Here is a 14,229-nt window from a genome sequence, read left to right on the forward strand (position 1 = left end):
CACTGATCTAATTCTGTTCATAACACAAAAACCAATTGGCCTACGCCCAATCGGACCCGATATTTGAAATCCTCGTTGAATTTCAATCAAAAAGGCTTAATTATGTCCAATTCTGAGACGTGTCCCAATTTCGTGATTTTTGAAAAACAGCAAAGGGTATAGCCTTCCCACTTTTGCAATTTTTTAGCAAATCGGGACTTGATGTAAAAACACTTGATTCCGGCTCAAAAATGCGTGAGATTGACGAAGATCACATCCATTTTTATACGAGATTTTTATTTTTTTGCATTATTTCATTATAGATAATGACTAATTTATTTCAGTTTAACTCTTTTTGGTACCCATCCTTAGACTTCCGGCATACCAAGCCGTCAATCCCATCATGTTTCGCCATCTAGTGGGAATTCAGTTCGGCTTGCTTTTAAAAATAAGCTAGACTTTTTCAGTTTATTTATTAATTTTTTCAAAAACTTAAATATTGCTATAGCTATTTTAATATGCTTTCACAAATTAAAAAACACATAAGTTTTGTACAAAAAGTCGGACTTAAAGAGTCGGGCTTATTTCTTTTATTAGGAGGGTTGGGGAAGAGGTTCAATTTGTTTTGTTTTTTACTACATTTTTACCTTGGATAGAAAAAGTATCGAGAAGCATAGCGATTGCGTACATAGATATATTTGTCACGATGTTTATTGGTACACATCAAACAACAGGAACGAAAACGAGAATAAAACAATTTCAGAAACTGATAGTGAGGTGGAGTGTAGAAACAATCAAGAACATTCAGCGAAACTTACGAGTATACCCGCCCCAACGTAAAAGATAAAGATAAAAGACGGGTGGGCGATGGACGTAGCAACCGCCATTCTGCGAATATTATAACACAATCTGTACACTTATGTTTACACGTCCAACTTTGGGTGGCCTGTGCCCTTTTCCCAAATAATCCATCTTCTCTTTCCGCTGCGTGTCTTCCACTTTCGCTTCCACTATATATAGCCAATGATTGTGTTACTTGTATAGAAGAGTTTTTTGAGGAAGGGACTGGATGTAATTTGTTTACGTTGGGCCCGGCCGATAGACATCAGACTGCATGCTGTTGCATTGTGTGTGCGAGCTCCTCCTGCATGTATATACACAATAACGGGAACGAACATAGGAGCCCACAGTTTTCAAAAACAATGGCAGAAGAAAAACGCGATAATAAACTCGTAAGATTGATAGCCATAAGCTTGTGTATCTCTCTGTCGTCTGTCTGCTCCATGTTTGTATAAACATTCAGACCATAGATGCAGAAATGCAAGTGGCATGCGCATTGGACGTCTTCGTCGCTTTGACCGACGTCGACTGCTGACCCTGGCCACAATGACGTCGACAAGCGTCCACCATGAACCAGGAGAGAAGAAAACTGGTCGTCTCCTTGATGGCGTTTGCCAGCTGGCGGCTGTACCGAGGATAAATGAAAACTTGGATCCAATGGTGCGTGACGACCAGACGGAAAATGAAATCGGAGATGAGTCGGAGACGTAACGGAACCGTGTGGAACTCGGCGCCCTTCTCCACTTTGTGCGGATTGGTGGACAGTGCCCAAACAAAGAAGACGTGGCTGGGTAGCCAACACAAGGCGAAAATCACGACCACAAGAATCATGGCGTGCATGGCTCTCAATTTCGCACGTTGAATGCTGCACGAGCCCCGATTGGCTTTTTCGCTTTGCTTCGCGTTGCGTAAGAGTCGCGTTACCAACACAGTGTAGATGACGCTGATGATGCAGAGAGGTATAATGAAAACGGCCACTAAAGAGACAAGATTGACCTTTCGGACAAGTGCCAAATTCTCCGGATCGACGGTGAAACAAAAATCAAAGTTGGAGCACTGCGTCTGATTGGTGTGAAAACACGAATTGGTGGCTGCACCTTCGTACAGGATGGGCACATCGTCCACTTCTTGGATGGATATGAGAACACACGCGTATGTAAACGACACGGCCCAACCGGCCAGAATGACCAGCTTGCAGGTCAAATTGGCTGGACCTCTTCGTTGGCGGGAATTTGTCGACAACAGAGTCCGCCACCTTTCCACAGCCATGGCCAGCATGCAGGAAATACCTTTGTTTTCAGGCCGAGGTTCAAATTTAAATGGATGAGTTTATAGTAAAAAAAATGAAAACAAAGCCTTTTTTTTTTGCATGGCGAGATGTTTAGGTTAGTTAAGTATTTGTCTTACTATTACACGCCGTTGCGAAGAAAATGGATGTCTTCACGCTCTGAACGTAGCATTTGGGCAGACTTAGTCCCGAAACTGTGTAAGGCCTTGAAATAAATAGAAGAAAATTTCCATTCATTAGCTTTTCAAAAAATCAGGAATCGTGTTTTCTATTTTCCTTTTTGCAAAAACAAAAAAAGTGATCTATCAGAATATTAACACGTGGAGGAAGCAATGAGTCACGGCCAATCCACTGATTAGACGTGTTATCTGAGATGCGTTCAATTAAGTTAACATACCCGTCCGAAAGAAAGATTCTATTTGTCCACCTCTCTTTACATTTGTATCTATCACAAGAAAGAATCTACACTCGATCGATCACGACTAGAATCCCGCTGAATTGTCACAGTACATACATGGCAAACAAAAAAAACCAAACATACAGATCAAGATTGTCTGCCTTTTTTTGTGTGTGTCGCGGCTCGGATGAATTGCTCTTTCCCGCTGAGAAAATGACATAACAAAACAAACGGAAAATAAAAGAAGACTAAATACAAGAGCAAATAAAAAACGATCCATTATTGTGGCCTGCGAAAGCACTGTCAGCACTCTGCCCACTTGAAACATGGCGCCCTGTCACTGCGGGTATTTTTTTTTTTGCCCTCGACCATACTATGTAATCCGACAGCTTCGGCTATTTGTTGTAAATGCAACTGATATGGAAACTTAAGTAGGAATAGCAAACATATCTTTCCGCTTAACTGTCAGCAGTTAAACAAAACAAAAAAACAAAAAAAACAAATAAACAAAACATGGTCTTTCGCCTTACCCGACGTAGTTGCCGAAACCGAGTGGAACGATGATACCCGTGATGAGTCCCGAAAAGCACATGGAGCAGATGTAACAGTTCATGGCGTTAAGCAAAGTTCTGTGCCGGATAAAAGTCACCACCAGTAATCCATTGCCCAGCACGATGGCGGCTGCTTCTACCAACGTGAACGAGAAGAGCGCCGTATCGTAAACGTTCATATCCATCGTGAAAATGAGTCTGTCTCGATGATATTAAGGTTCACAAAAAAACAAAAAAAACACTTGCGGGACTACACGGTAAGCGGCAGTGAGCCTCCGCTCAAAGTTCATCTCCGACGCAAGGAGCGAGATTTCAAAGCTTACCACTCCGCACCGTGTCGTCAACCGATGCGGAATGATCGGTGAGATATAACAGAGATGCTCGATACTACCGAGCAAGATGCGCGCGAGGAAACATGACGGCACAGTGGAAGAACTGGGCGTCACGTGACACCGGCCAGTTGTTTCCGATCAACTTGACAAGCGAAACAAAACAGTGTGTCTTGAGACGGCCTGATGACGATGATGAAGTAAGCCCCTGTGCGTGATATCCAAAAACCTCCAATGGGAACATCGGGGAAGACAAAAAAAAAAAAAATCCAGCAAAACAACGACAGCAAAAAATCTTGAAAAAAAAATAAAATTAAACACAACTTTGGCTAAGAGCGGTCACGGTTTATTTGGTCTTTGGTAAATGGCAGATGCTTGGCTTCAAACCTAAAACCAACAATGACGAGTAACACTTGCTGCATTGCTCCGGCTCTTCGCGCGGAGTTCACTGTGGCCACGCTTGAAAAGAAACGAGAGAGACCTGCACGTCTGTCGTCGTGCGAACAAATTCACGACCTCCTACGAATATAACACTTTTCTATCTAACGTCATACAACGTAAGAGCTTGTGGCCCATACTACGACAACCGCAGTCAGACGTGGAAGTGGGATAAGGAACGCCCTCCGCGCTTTCGTCGCCCGTCAGCGCGCCAGCGCATTTTAAACGACCGACCCGTTAACATCCGAACGAAGAGGAATTTTGTTTTAATTTTTTAGTCGTAATATTCATCTTGGAAATGAGCCTAAATTTTAGAACTGTGATGCAACGTGAATGTTTTCTTTTAAATCCGGTGACGGAAATATTGGCTCTTTCTGAAGCGCGCGTACCGATCCTGCCAACAAAAATGTTTACAATTGTACCTTACATATTCACCAGAGAAGCTTTTGACCCTTAACGTTAATGACTGTTGCATTTAATTGTCTACATGATGGACTTTTCTATTCGCCGTCCAGTTGTTTTGCCACGTTTTGACTAGCCGCTCGCTCAGATCCATGAAATTGCAAATAAACAGCGTCTAGAATTCCGGAATGGGGCGGATTGAAGAGTGCGCAGCCTTCGTTGTTCAAAGGTCGGTCATAAAATCAACACATTGGGCACTGGAAAACAACGAGAAACTACAACACACTGTTAGTTTTACGGTACGTGGGACGAACACGAAGCCATTTTGGCTAGCGCGGATTTGCGTTTTATTTTCGTTACACAACCGCGTGAATTATCGGCATACACACACTGCTAATAGTTCCGGCAGTTCCGGTGAAATCTTCGGGAAGTTGCGGGGGGGTCCGTTATAACCGCACACAATTTTCGCGAGTTATGACCCACTATATATGCTGACGTTGTACGGGACGTTCCTTGAAATTAAGGAGGAGAAATTACAATCGATGCGGATGTTCACTAGCCGTAAGCGGGTGTCGGCTGAAATCTCATATTGCCTCAGGTCCCATAGAGAGTAATGCTCGTGCATGCGTGCTAAATTTAAGCCGCAACGTCACGAACGAAATCACTGGTCGTCTGAGACGCCCCCTTTTTATGCGTGCAAGCATTCGTTTCCTATTTTTTCTATTCCTGGAATATATTTCACGCCACAAAAGAATGTTTCGAGGGAGTAGCAACCTGCTGAACAAATATCTGCCACTCGAATCTCTTTCACTGTGTGTTGGTGTTCGTGGAACGCAACGTCATGACTTCTCCAGCAAATGAAACTCGGAAGGGGAAGGATTGGGCGTTTTTCAAGGAAATAAATTTATCAAGTTCCTCAAGCGTTGCCACGTGCCTCTTAAAAACAGCAAAGCGATGAAAGATTTTAAAGTGCAATTCTTTTTTAACTTGCGGCCTCTTAATTTGACGTTCGAAGACCGTCAGAGACGTGGCCCTTTTATAGTTCCCTGTGTCTCTCTTTTCTCCGTGCATGCATTTATAAATATATTTCATCAAAGAACGAGCAAGATATAAATAGCAGAATGAACATACTGTGCATAGCAGTACAAGCGCGTGCAAGCGTGTAATCAACGCGGAAACTGAAAGGGAAAAAGGTGGTGTCTGATTTTTTTCAAAGTCGTCTGTGTACAACGAAATTGACAACCCAGGCGTGAAAAACGTTCAACTTACGGGCTCCTAGCTTTATCGCAAATTCAATCGATATCCGCACAAGCCATTTCTATAATTCAACAAGAATTGACAAGTTCGGATGTTGCGGCAAAAGTGTTGCGACCTTATGGCCTCAGTTCCGATAAAATCAATAAAAAGCCATGCATCAATTATTTCTATAGACGGTCATCATAAATTGAAAAGCTCTAAGATCAATCGCCTCGAATGCGACGAAGAACCCGTATCTTTTGGTGAAACTCCGGATAAGACGGAAATGAGAATTCGCAATTTTTCGCTCGTGTTTGCGTGATAAAAGGGTTAAACGGCCTCCAAAACACGCAGACACATTCCGGCTGACCCAGCAACACTAGCCATTTTCATTGTTGGTCAATTGTACCCGGTAGCCTTGCAAACAGCCGTAAAATTCGCAGAGACTCGTAAAAAGTAGAACGTTACTCTTGGGAAGAAGCCAAAAGTACAAAAAAAAATAATAATAATAATAAATAAATAAATAAATAAATGGCCGAGGAATAAGGAACAGTATGAGCATCATTAAGGATTCTATCTCTTATTTGGTTATTGATGGATATTGCCGTATCGATGAACTTGTTTTCTTTTTACTTCGTGCAGATGCGCGCACATCACATAAACAAAAGCGTTATCTAGATGTCGTTTCCGTCTAGTGTTCTTTTATACCCCATTGCTCCGCCCATTTTACGTCTTTAGTTGCATATGTTTGTGCACTAGTCTCCCTCGCTTAAGAATTAATATATATATATTTTTTAAATTATCAAACAAAATAATTTAGTTAAAAGTAATTAGTTACCAAATTTTTTGTTTATTGATTGGCGCAATCAGCGATGCACATCTATTGATTTGACAAGCACATCACAAGTTTTCGTCCTCCAACACGTTGATTGCCCATCGATTCGACATTTTTCTTTTCTTTTACAGTTTGCTTAACTAGCTTGTTATAACTTGCGTCTCACCGCCGCACGACAAACGAGTCATCATTTTGAGGCGACTAAAACTTCTATAGGTACGCGTGTGTTGTTGATTACTTGTTGTCATTCAAGACGCGTACTCGGCTACCACCGTGCGAGTCCCGCACAAAAGGCTACCATTAGCACAAAGGAGGATATCACGCTATTGAAGCGTAGGCTGGCGCGTGTTCTCGTTTATCTTCCACGGGGAGGGATACGGGACGCGCAGTGGCGTCAGTCATTACAGACACAAACAGAGCGAAACAAACACTTGGTAACATGAAAACAAGGCTTTGTGTCTGACCAATAAATCGTTAGAGAGGCGAGCAAAGTGAATTGGTCAATAGGGGTTTAGCCAAACAGCAAACGCAAAGGTTGCCCTAAAAAGAGCCTATTGTGATTCCCTAAAATAGCTAAAATCTTCATTTGTCGAACGGACCGGGGGGGTATGTAGTTGTCAATTCCTTGGTAGACTTTGGGGAGAAGTTTCTAATCGTGAAGATGCAGAATCTTGTGTGTGATCTTAGTAGCCCCCACCCAAGATAAATCCGTGGTTGCAATTCGAAAAAAGGCCAACTTTTAAGACGTGCTCACAATCTAAATATTGGGAGTTGCTTGCCCAGTTTGTCGAGTCCACCAGTAAACCAATAGATTGGCCTTTTACTTGCGAGAGTTTGTTATCTATAGAGTATCAAAAGTTGTTTAATACGTGGCAAACTTTAATACCTCGCTGTTTTGCTTCCCTGCTTTCTGCAATCGTAAGGTTCCCAGAGTGAAACCAGTTGAATTAAAAAACACAAGCAAACGCATCGATTGAACTATATATCCGTGTACGTATAATCAACGGTCTGAATCGTGGCAAAAATAGGCAAGAAATGCTAGACATTTGTGAAGAAAACGTGTACACGGAGGCGGTAAATTTACGACAAAATCGGGGCAGCCGATTGACGTACACCGATCAGTTTGAAGAAAACCAGTGAAGGTAACCTAGATACTCGACCACGGTGACTGATCGATGGCCACCACGGTCTAGTGGGCAAACGAATTTAACGGAAGATAATCGTGTAACGTTAAAGATTGAAATAGGGAGTATTCTGTATGTTTTAAAATGAAAACATTGATGGCGTTAAACGGCGAAAGAGAAGGTTAACAACGCCAGATGTCAGAGAAATGTAAAAAATGCTTTTAAGAGCTTTACGACTAAAAATCTGGTGGCAGTTTGGGCAAGAATCTGCTAAAAATACGTTGATGGGGATGCCGATGACCATTGCTTTGCCTGCATGATGAGGGTGGGATTAGAAACTAACGATCGGTGGCGTCTAACTGCTGAAAGAACATCTGGAAATTGGCCAGACTCTAGGAAAACAACTCGGTCGTTTTGTTTGCCATTTAGAACAAAGTGAAAAGAAAAGGGTCCTCACCTAATTCTGAGGCACATTTCCTTCTATTTTCTCATTCACCAATGGAAGCAAAAGGAAACTTATCCAAACATTTGCGATGAGATAGAGCTTAATGAGACTCACGTGTACCATGGGCTCAAAAGTTTATATGGCAATAGATTATCTAGCTCTTAGCTATAACCATCTTAGAGAGCCAGACATGAGAGTTTCTAACAAATAAAATGATAATCAGACCTGCTAGGGATGACACTTCTTGTCGTTAATCTTCCACAGGGCAGAGACGCCGAAGAAATTGATGCACACAAGTAGAAAAAACAAACGACGCTTTCAAAACAAACTTGAACCTTTTCCCCCTATGACTTACACGAGCAGACGACGGCTGTTGTAGCTGGAAACAAGTAAATCGATTATCAGGATAAAAGTTAATAATAGAAGGCATCAATCCAGCTGCTGATAGCATATGTAGAGTGACTCGTCCCCAGTATTTGAGTGTGTTTAATTACTACCGAGTATTAATCAATTTATCGTGAGACAAAATGACAAGTGAAGCGTCAAACACCCGCCCATTATCTCAAGTGTAAAACTGCAAAAACATCAACCGTCGATGCTGCACCAAATTTCTTTTTGCTGGTTTGCTTTTGCATGATAACTACAAAAGGAAGCTGTAAGTGGTTCACGAGCCAAAAGTGTATTGATTTACCATTCAGATAACTTCGTTTTGGAAAGAGCCCAGCGCAGGGAACATTCCCCAACGAGTACCATAACTTTTGACGATAACCCAGTTGAGATCCCCCCCTCCCATTCTTTGCGCAACCCAGGTTAGACAGATTTATTTTATTACGAATACAAGCGTAGGGTTCTTTACAAACGGCCAGCAATCCGCACACTGAAGTTGTTTCTCGTGTTCCACACCAGTTTGGAATCTTACCATAGTCTCCTCTGACTGCAAATGTAGGGAATGTGTTATAATTTATTATTTATTTTTGTGGTTTGCAATATCATCAACATTAATTTGATATAGAGAAAGGGACGCATCAAGTGCATGAGCCACGTTTGTTATTATTCCCGGATGCAACTTGCCTTGCTGAAGTGGATGATTAGCTGCGAGAAAAAGTAGATGGCGAGTGGTTCCTCTATTGATTGAACTGGAATAGGACCAACATGTAGGTAGCTATCGTCCCGGCAACCTAACCGTGAATAATTGATTTCATTTTAGAGTTTTAAAGCGGACAAAACGAAATGCTCATATTACCGCTGGGAGTAGTTGCTTGCCCAATTTAAAGAGTCCGCAGACGGATAATTCAATAGACTCCCCTTGCACTTGCAAAATGAAAGTTTGTAACTGTTATGCAAATGAAACGCATATCAAATACAGGAAATAAAGTAATCCATTTCTCGTGCGAGTTAATATACTTCACTGCGTTCCACTATTGATAGATCTTGCGTCGAAATTTTGGCCACTGAACTAAAGAACTTTTTCACCTTAAACACAGAGCAGATAGTTTTTTAAAATGAGCAATTAAAGAGTAGTGAGAGATCCATGTACCTCGCCACGGACGTAATCAGCAGATTGAAATAGGACAAAAATGCCCGTGATGTCCGGAACATTAAAAAAAACCCAAAAGAAGCCAACAGACAGATGCATCAAGTCATGCAAAAATCCATGACATCCTATCGAAGTGCTGATCAATTTGGAGATCAGATAGAACAGCAAAGACAATCCAAAGGCTTTGTTGAAATGAGTCAACACTGTCCCGCACAGCGTCAAGTAAATCGTTTTCAGGAAAACTAAACGCAAAGTCAAAGGACTGAAAAGAAAGAAACTTCTAAAATTAATATGAAATAGGACTGAACAGTCCAATCAATTGCAGAGTATCGTCATTCATTGATAGTTTTACGTACCGACAACGTAATTCTTCCATGGCTGTAACAGGTCGATCGACATCCGACAACGATTCGTCAGGAAGTACTTGATTTTGCGCCGAAGTACGAGTGTTAGGCGGATTTTTATTTGGCGATTCCGGGGCGAGATTTGTCCATCCGTTACACGTATGACGGAACGTGCCGTCCGTAACGATAATCTGCTGCAACGTTTTTGTGAGACCAGCAAAACGAAGACCAACCATGTAGCATAAACTGGCAAACTGAATCACTATCTAGTGATTAGAAAAGAACATGAAAGTAATTGCGTTTTAAATTTTGGGAGGGGGATAAAAATGAAACTTACCATGTTGGAATGCAATTGGCCGAGAGTGTGCATCAAGTTATTCAATATTCGAACGATCAGCATCCAACTGGGCTCTTTTAGATGCACTTGAAAAAGGCTGTTGAATCCGTAGATCAAGAACGTTACATGCTAGAGACACAGACCGCAATCAGCGAAACATGGCCAAATAATTGAACGAATAATTATCGAAAACAGCGTTTACCCAAGAAAGGTTAACAGAGATTCCAATGACAATTATTTTGCGAGCTCGTTGGACATCAGCGAAAGCTATTGGCGAAACAAAGTCGACACAATTCAAGTTCTCAAAGAAATTTTGAAAACTGGCCAAATGAAAGTGAATAAATTTGGATAAGAAAAACGTATCTATGAGAAAGCGGGCCTGCGAGATAGTGTGAGTTAAACGAATATTCAAATGGTTGATGTTGGAATCATCAACTGTTGTGGAATCGTCTTTCAAAGTAAAAAGGCCTCCAAACACTTGGGCCGAGATGAAGCTCAGATGAACGAGGGTGACGAAAGCAAACCAGAAAGTCTGCGGATGACACCAACGAAAACCCAAAATTCCAGCTGACGACTCGCTGTGAAAGAACGGCGTTCCACCCGTTACACGCAAAAACCAGAAAACAGGTGACAGAGATCGGAAGAGATCATTCGCCATTGATAGTCTTGGAACCTTTCAAACAGCAATGAAGGAAAACAAGTTCTTATGTCCGTTCGCGGACATTCAAGCCCATCGTCGCTTTATAGCGCAAGATATACTGGGTTCTTTGACAAGGAAATAGATTAATCAATTGTTGAATTAATAGGGCGTTGTACTGTTGACAAACCATATTGAATGGTCGGCGTGTAAGAGAGGTTACACGTACTGCAGCCATCCCCACCACACCCTAGACTACAAGGAGTCATTTCATCACGATGCAAGTGCCTGTTCAATATCAATTTGACTAAAAATGGTGATACTGTTTTACAAATCAATAATCAATCTACCCGAATTAACAATATGAAGAAGAGTTTAGGACAGACACGCGTGACTAATGTCATTTGGGCAATGGTTTAAATTTCTATGAGAGCTGGTCGTGAATTATGCATCAACGTGACGTGAGAAACAAGTGATCGATTAGCTAAGTTAAAGTCGTTATTTGTGGAAAGTACGAACGTTGCAACCATTAGTAACCCGGGAACTTTATTTGATTGGTGGTGAAACAGGACTGAAAATCTTGGGACTAAGAATTTCACGTTAGACGCCGCACTGTTTCAACGAATACTGAAAATGTGTGACGCTTACTCTAAGATTGCATTATTTCTGGTTACATTGGTCACATCAAAAGTCCCAAATAGCTGTTGTTGCCCGCCCCTCGTCTTATCAACATTTACAATGAAGTGTACGCTGGACATTTATCTCGATTTGGGAATACTCGGCAGTTCAGTGGTGCAACTCAAACCGAAACAAAAGTCTCAAAGTGAGGCCTCCGTGACCATTAGTGTGAGTTTTACAGTTGCAGGAGAATGGTCTGGGGTTTTGTAACTTGTGGACCCAACGAAGCGCTGGTAGTTTCAGGTATTTTGACTTTGGTTTAGTTCGTCAATCGTTTAAAACACGCAAGTGTGGAAACCCTTTTGCTTTAAGATCCTACATCGTGCTCGACAAGACATAAACTAGTTATAGCATAAATTGGTAAAGTTATCGCTTTACGTTACCGTCTCATTAAAGTCAAAATGAATAGCAATGTTTTATTTTTTACTTGCATGTTTTAAAAAATAATGTTCATATTCTGTAAGCAGAAACCGAACATGACTAAGATCTCTTATCTAAGAAGCTTATCAGCATTTGTGCTCAACACATGGCACTTGTCATTGCTGATGCTTAACCTGTAAATTATACTATCTTTGATAATACTCGTATTTTGGTTGCTATCCACACAAAAAATTAAAGTTCTCTTTACAAACCAGCGTTACATGAACTGAAATTACCATATACAATTCCGGTAAAAAATAAGGGAAATGTTAAGGGGAAAAATTCAAATAACGTACGGTTTTGCAGGCCCTCTTTAAGTTCTTGTCTTTGACTACATTTTTAAATGTCGTGTTATTGGCAGGATGTTGCCACGCCGGTGGCAAACCTATCCTTATTCCTGGCGGCCGTGCTTTCGTTTGGCCATGTGTTCAGCAGCTTCAAAGGTACTTTTTTCATTTGCTTATAAAACTAGCTAGCATTAATTACCACTCAGTGTCCAACAGTATTAATTAAAGCGATGAATTCACTAATATAATTTCCGACGTTATTGCTATTCTAAAGGATTTCGCTGAATACGATTACGTTGAAAGTCGAAAGTCCAGCTGTCTACACTTCCGAAGGTGTGCCTATTTCAGTGACTGGCATTGCTCAGGTACAACTAAGCTTTTCTTCCGTGAATCGCATAACGATTAAAGATTTAATTTTTGCGTATTAGGTCAAAGTGCAAGGCAAAAACAAGGAAATGCTTATGGCAGCTTGCGAACAATTTCTCGGTAAAGCAGATGAAGAAATTAAACATGTTGCAATGGAAACATTGGAGGGCCATCAGCGGGCAATCATGGGAACGATGACAGTCGAGGTACGACATTGTTAACGACGCCACGGTCAGGATCTATTTGAATTGCTGAATTATAACTACGCAGGAGATCTACCGAGATCGCATTAAATTCAGCCAACAAGTTTTCAAAGTAGCATCGGCAGATCTGGTTAACATGGGGATCTTCGTCGTTTCCTACACACTAAAGGACATTTCCGACACGAATGTTAGAAAATAAATCGATTAATTTTACACACCGAATTTGTCCTAGCCGCAAATTATCGTTTTTAGGGCTACCTGATGGCACTGGGAATGGGAAGGACAGCAGAAGTCAAAAGAGACGCACGTATCGGTGAAGCTGAAGCCAAATCGGATGCGCAAATCAAAGAAGCTATGGCTGAGGAAGAACGAATGGCTTCACGGTTGAAAAATGATATCCTCATTGCAAAAGCTCAGCGAGATTTCGAGGTGAAGAAGGCGGAATACGACAAAGAAGTCAACGCAAAGGTATAATTTTAGCTCTTAATTAGCGAAAAGAATGATATTCAATACCTTGGTTTTCGAAGAAAGCAGAAGCCGAAATGGCTTTCGAACTTCAGGCAGCCAAAATCCAACAACAGGTGGAAGAAGAAGAGATGCAGATTCAAGTGGTGGAGCGCATTCAGCAAATTCTCGTTCAAGAACAGGAAATCATTCGCAAGGAAAAAGAATTGGATGCCACCGTTCGTCGTCCTGCAGAAGCAGAAAAATACAGGTAGAATAATACCTTTCAATGCCACATCTTTATCATTTTCAATAAAAACCTTCGTTCGTGTCTCACAGACTGGAGAAATTGGCTGAAGCTGATCGTCAGAAAACGGTGCTCGAAGCTAAAGCCGAAGCTGAAGCCATTCGTTTGAAAGTGATTTCTTGAATATGATCAATAATTAAAGGATATACGTTTGCTTCAAATGGTACATTTTCACTTACGAAACAGGGTGAAGCGGAGGCTTTTGCAATTGAAGCCAAAGCCAAAGCTGAAGCTGAGCAGATGAACAGAAAAGCCATGGCCTACAAAGACTACAACGAAGCCGCTATGATTGACATGTTGATGAAGTCCCTTCCAAAGGTATTACTGTAAATAGTAATCAAAACGAACCAATTGTTTAATTTCGATCTCTTTTTGCATCGCTACCTGATAAACAGATGGCACATGAAATTGCTACTCCCATGTCCAAGACCAAGAAAATCACCATGGTGACGGCCAATGGAGAAACTGGAGCAGCTAAACTGACTGGAGAAGTTCTAGAGATTATGACCAAAATGCCAGAATTAGTCAAATCTCTTACCGGTGTCGATTTTTCCAAGGTATAATTAATCCATTTAAAAACCACCGATAAATCACTTGTTCAACACAATTTGTTTTTCTTGATTTAAAAAGTCAATGCGCGGAATTAAGTGAAGATGAAACCGCAACGGGCCGATGACTCACCGATGAGTCAGGCAACACACATTTAATCCAATTTGGAGCTGTTTCTTAGTCATAACGGCAAAAAAACTGTTACAAATAAACAATGAAATTAATAGACGAGAATTGACTTTATGACGCCATGATA

At 41.3% G+C, this 14,229-nt stretch overlaps 3 protein-coding genes across 7 annotated transcripts; 1 reads left to right on the forward strand and 2 right to left on the reverse strand.

Annotated features, from left to right (window-relative positions):
- Nucleotides 1-655: 655 nt before the first annotated feature.
- On the reverse strand, nt 656-8,411 carry LOC116915746 (bombesin receptor subtype-3). Of its 3 annotated transcripts, none has more exons than XM_045176041.1 (4): nt 8,090-8,411; nt 3,035-3,185; nt 2,227-2,312; nt 656-2,108 (listed from the first exon to the last, which is right to left on the reverse strand). In XM_045176041.1, the coding sequence occupies exons 2-4, from the start codon at nt 3,115-3,117 to the stop codon at nt 1,279-1,281; spliced, it is 999 nt and encodes a 332-aa protein (XP_045031976.1). In that variant the 5' UTR covers nt 3,118-3,185; nt 8,090-8,411; the 3' UTR covers nt 656-1,278. The 3 variants fall into 3 exon arrangements, with proteins under 3 accessions (XP_045031976.1, XP_032776771.1, XP_032776767.1); XM_032920880.2 differs by having other exon boundaries at nt 3,035-3,191; XM_032920876.2 differs by lacking the exon at nt 8,090-8,411 and having other exon boundaries at nt 3,035-5,947.
- A 113-nt stretch (nt 8,412-8,524) lies between these two features.
- LOC116915720 lies at nt 8,525-11,363 on the reverse strand. 3 transcript variants are annotated; one of them, XR_006648778.1, is made up of 8 exons: nt 10,285-11,363; nt 10,083-10,211; nt 9,758-10,011; nt 9,402-9,681; nt 9,269-9,337; nt 9,108-9,197; nt 8,936-9,042; nt 8,525-8,798 (listed from the first exon to the last, which is right to left on the reverse strand). XR_006648778.1 is itself a non-coding variant. In XM_045176014.1 (8 exons), the coding sequence occupies exons 2-8, from the start codon at nt 10,738-10,740 to the stop codon at nt 8,989-8,991; spliced, it is 1,332 nt and encodes a 443-aa protein (XP_045031949.1). In that variant the 5' UTR covers nt 10,741-11,007; nt 11,070-11,363; the 3' UTR covers nt 8,525-8,988. The 3 variants fall into 3 exon arrangements, 2 of the variants coding, with proteins under 2 accessions (XP_045031949.1, XP_032776748.1); XM_045176014.1 differs by having other exon boundaries at nt 8,525-9,042; nt 10,285-11,007; nt 11,070-11,363; XM_032920857.2 differs by having other exon boundaries at nt 8,525-9,042; nt 9,402-9,663.
- Nucleotides 11,364-11,487: 124 nt separating this feature from the next.
- Nucleotides 11,488-14,197, forward strand: LOC116915737 (flotillin-1). The gene is made up of 11 exons (XM_032920869.2): nt 11,488-11,640; nt 12,179-12,260; nt 12,379-12,469; nt 12,533-12,676; nt 12,741-12,860; nt 12,926-13,141; nt 13,201-13,388; nt 13,457-13,535; nt 13,611-13,742; nt 13,820-13,981; nt 14,055-14,197. Exons 1-11 carry the CDS (start codon nt 11,589-11,591, stop codon nt 14,073-14,075), a joined length of 1,287 nt encoding a protein of 428 aa, XP_032776760.1. The 5' UTR covers nt 11,488-11,588; the 3' UTR covers nt 14,076-14,197.
- The last annotated feature ends 32 nt before the right edge of the window (nt 14,198-14,229 follow it).

This window comes from Daphnia magna, linkage group LG1, assembly GCF_020631705.1.
Source record: "Daphnia magna isolate NIES linkage group LG1, ASM2063170v1.1, whole genome shotgun sequence".
Taxonomy (NCBI): domain Eukaryota; kingdom Metazoa; phylum Arthropoda; class Branchiopoda; order Diplostraca; family Daphniidae; genus Daphnia; species Daphnia magna.

Bases quoted from the DNA above. Each gene is read 5' to 3' on its own strand.
- LOC116915746 (XM_032920876.2), bottom strand. From the start codon at position 3,240: ATGGATATGAACGTTTACGATACGGCGCTCTTCTCGTTCACGTTGGTA. The intron at 2,313-3,034 runs GTAAGGCGAAAG...ATTTATTTCAAG, and splicing joins GGTTTCGGCAACTACGTCGG to GCCTTACACAGTTTCGGGAC. The intron at 2,109-2,226 runs GTAAGACAAATA...CTGAAAACAAAG, and splicing joins CTTCGCAACGGCGTGTAATA to GTATTTCCTGCATGCTGGCC.
- LOC116915720 (XM_045176014.1), bottom strand. From the start codon at position 10,740: ATGGCGAATGATCTCTTCCGATCTCTGTCACCTGTTTTCTGGTTTTTG. The intron at 9,198-9,268 runs GTATATTAACTC...TTTGCATAACAG, and splicing joins CAATAGTGGAACGCAGTGAA to TTACAAACTTTCATTTTGCA. The intron at 9,043-9,107 runs GTAATATGAGCA...ATTCACGGTTAG, and splicing joins GCAAGCAACTACTCCCAGCG to GTTGCCGGGACGATAGCTAC.
- LOC116915737 (XM_032920869.2), top strand. From the start codon at position 11,589: ATGGTCTGGGGTTTTGTAACTTGTGGACCCAACGAAGCGCTGGTAGTT. The intron at 12,470-12,532 runs GTACAACTAAGC...TTTGCGTATTAG, and splicing joins CAGTGACTGGCATTGCTCAG to GTCAAAGTGCAAGGCAAAAA. The intron at 12,861-12,925 runs GTTAGAAAATAA...TATCGTTTTTAG, and splicing joins AGGACATTTCCGACACGAAT to GGCTACCTGATGGCACTGGG.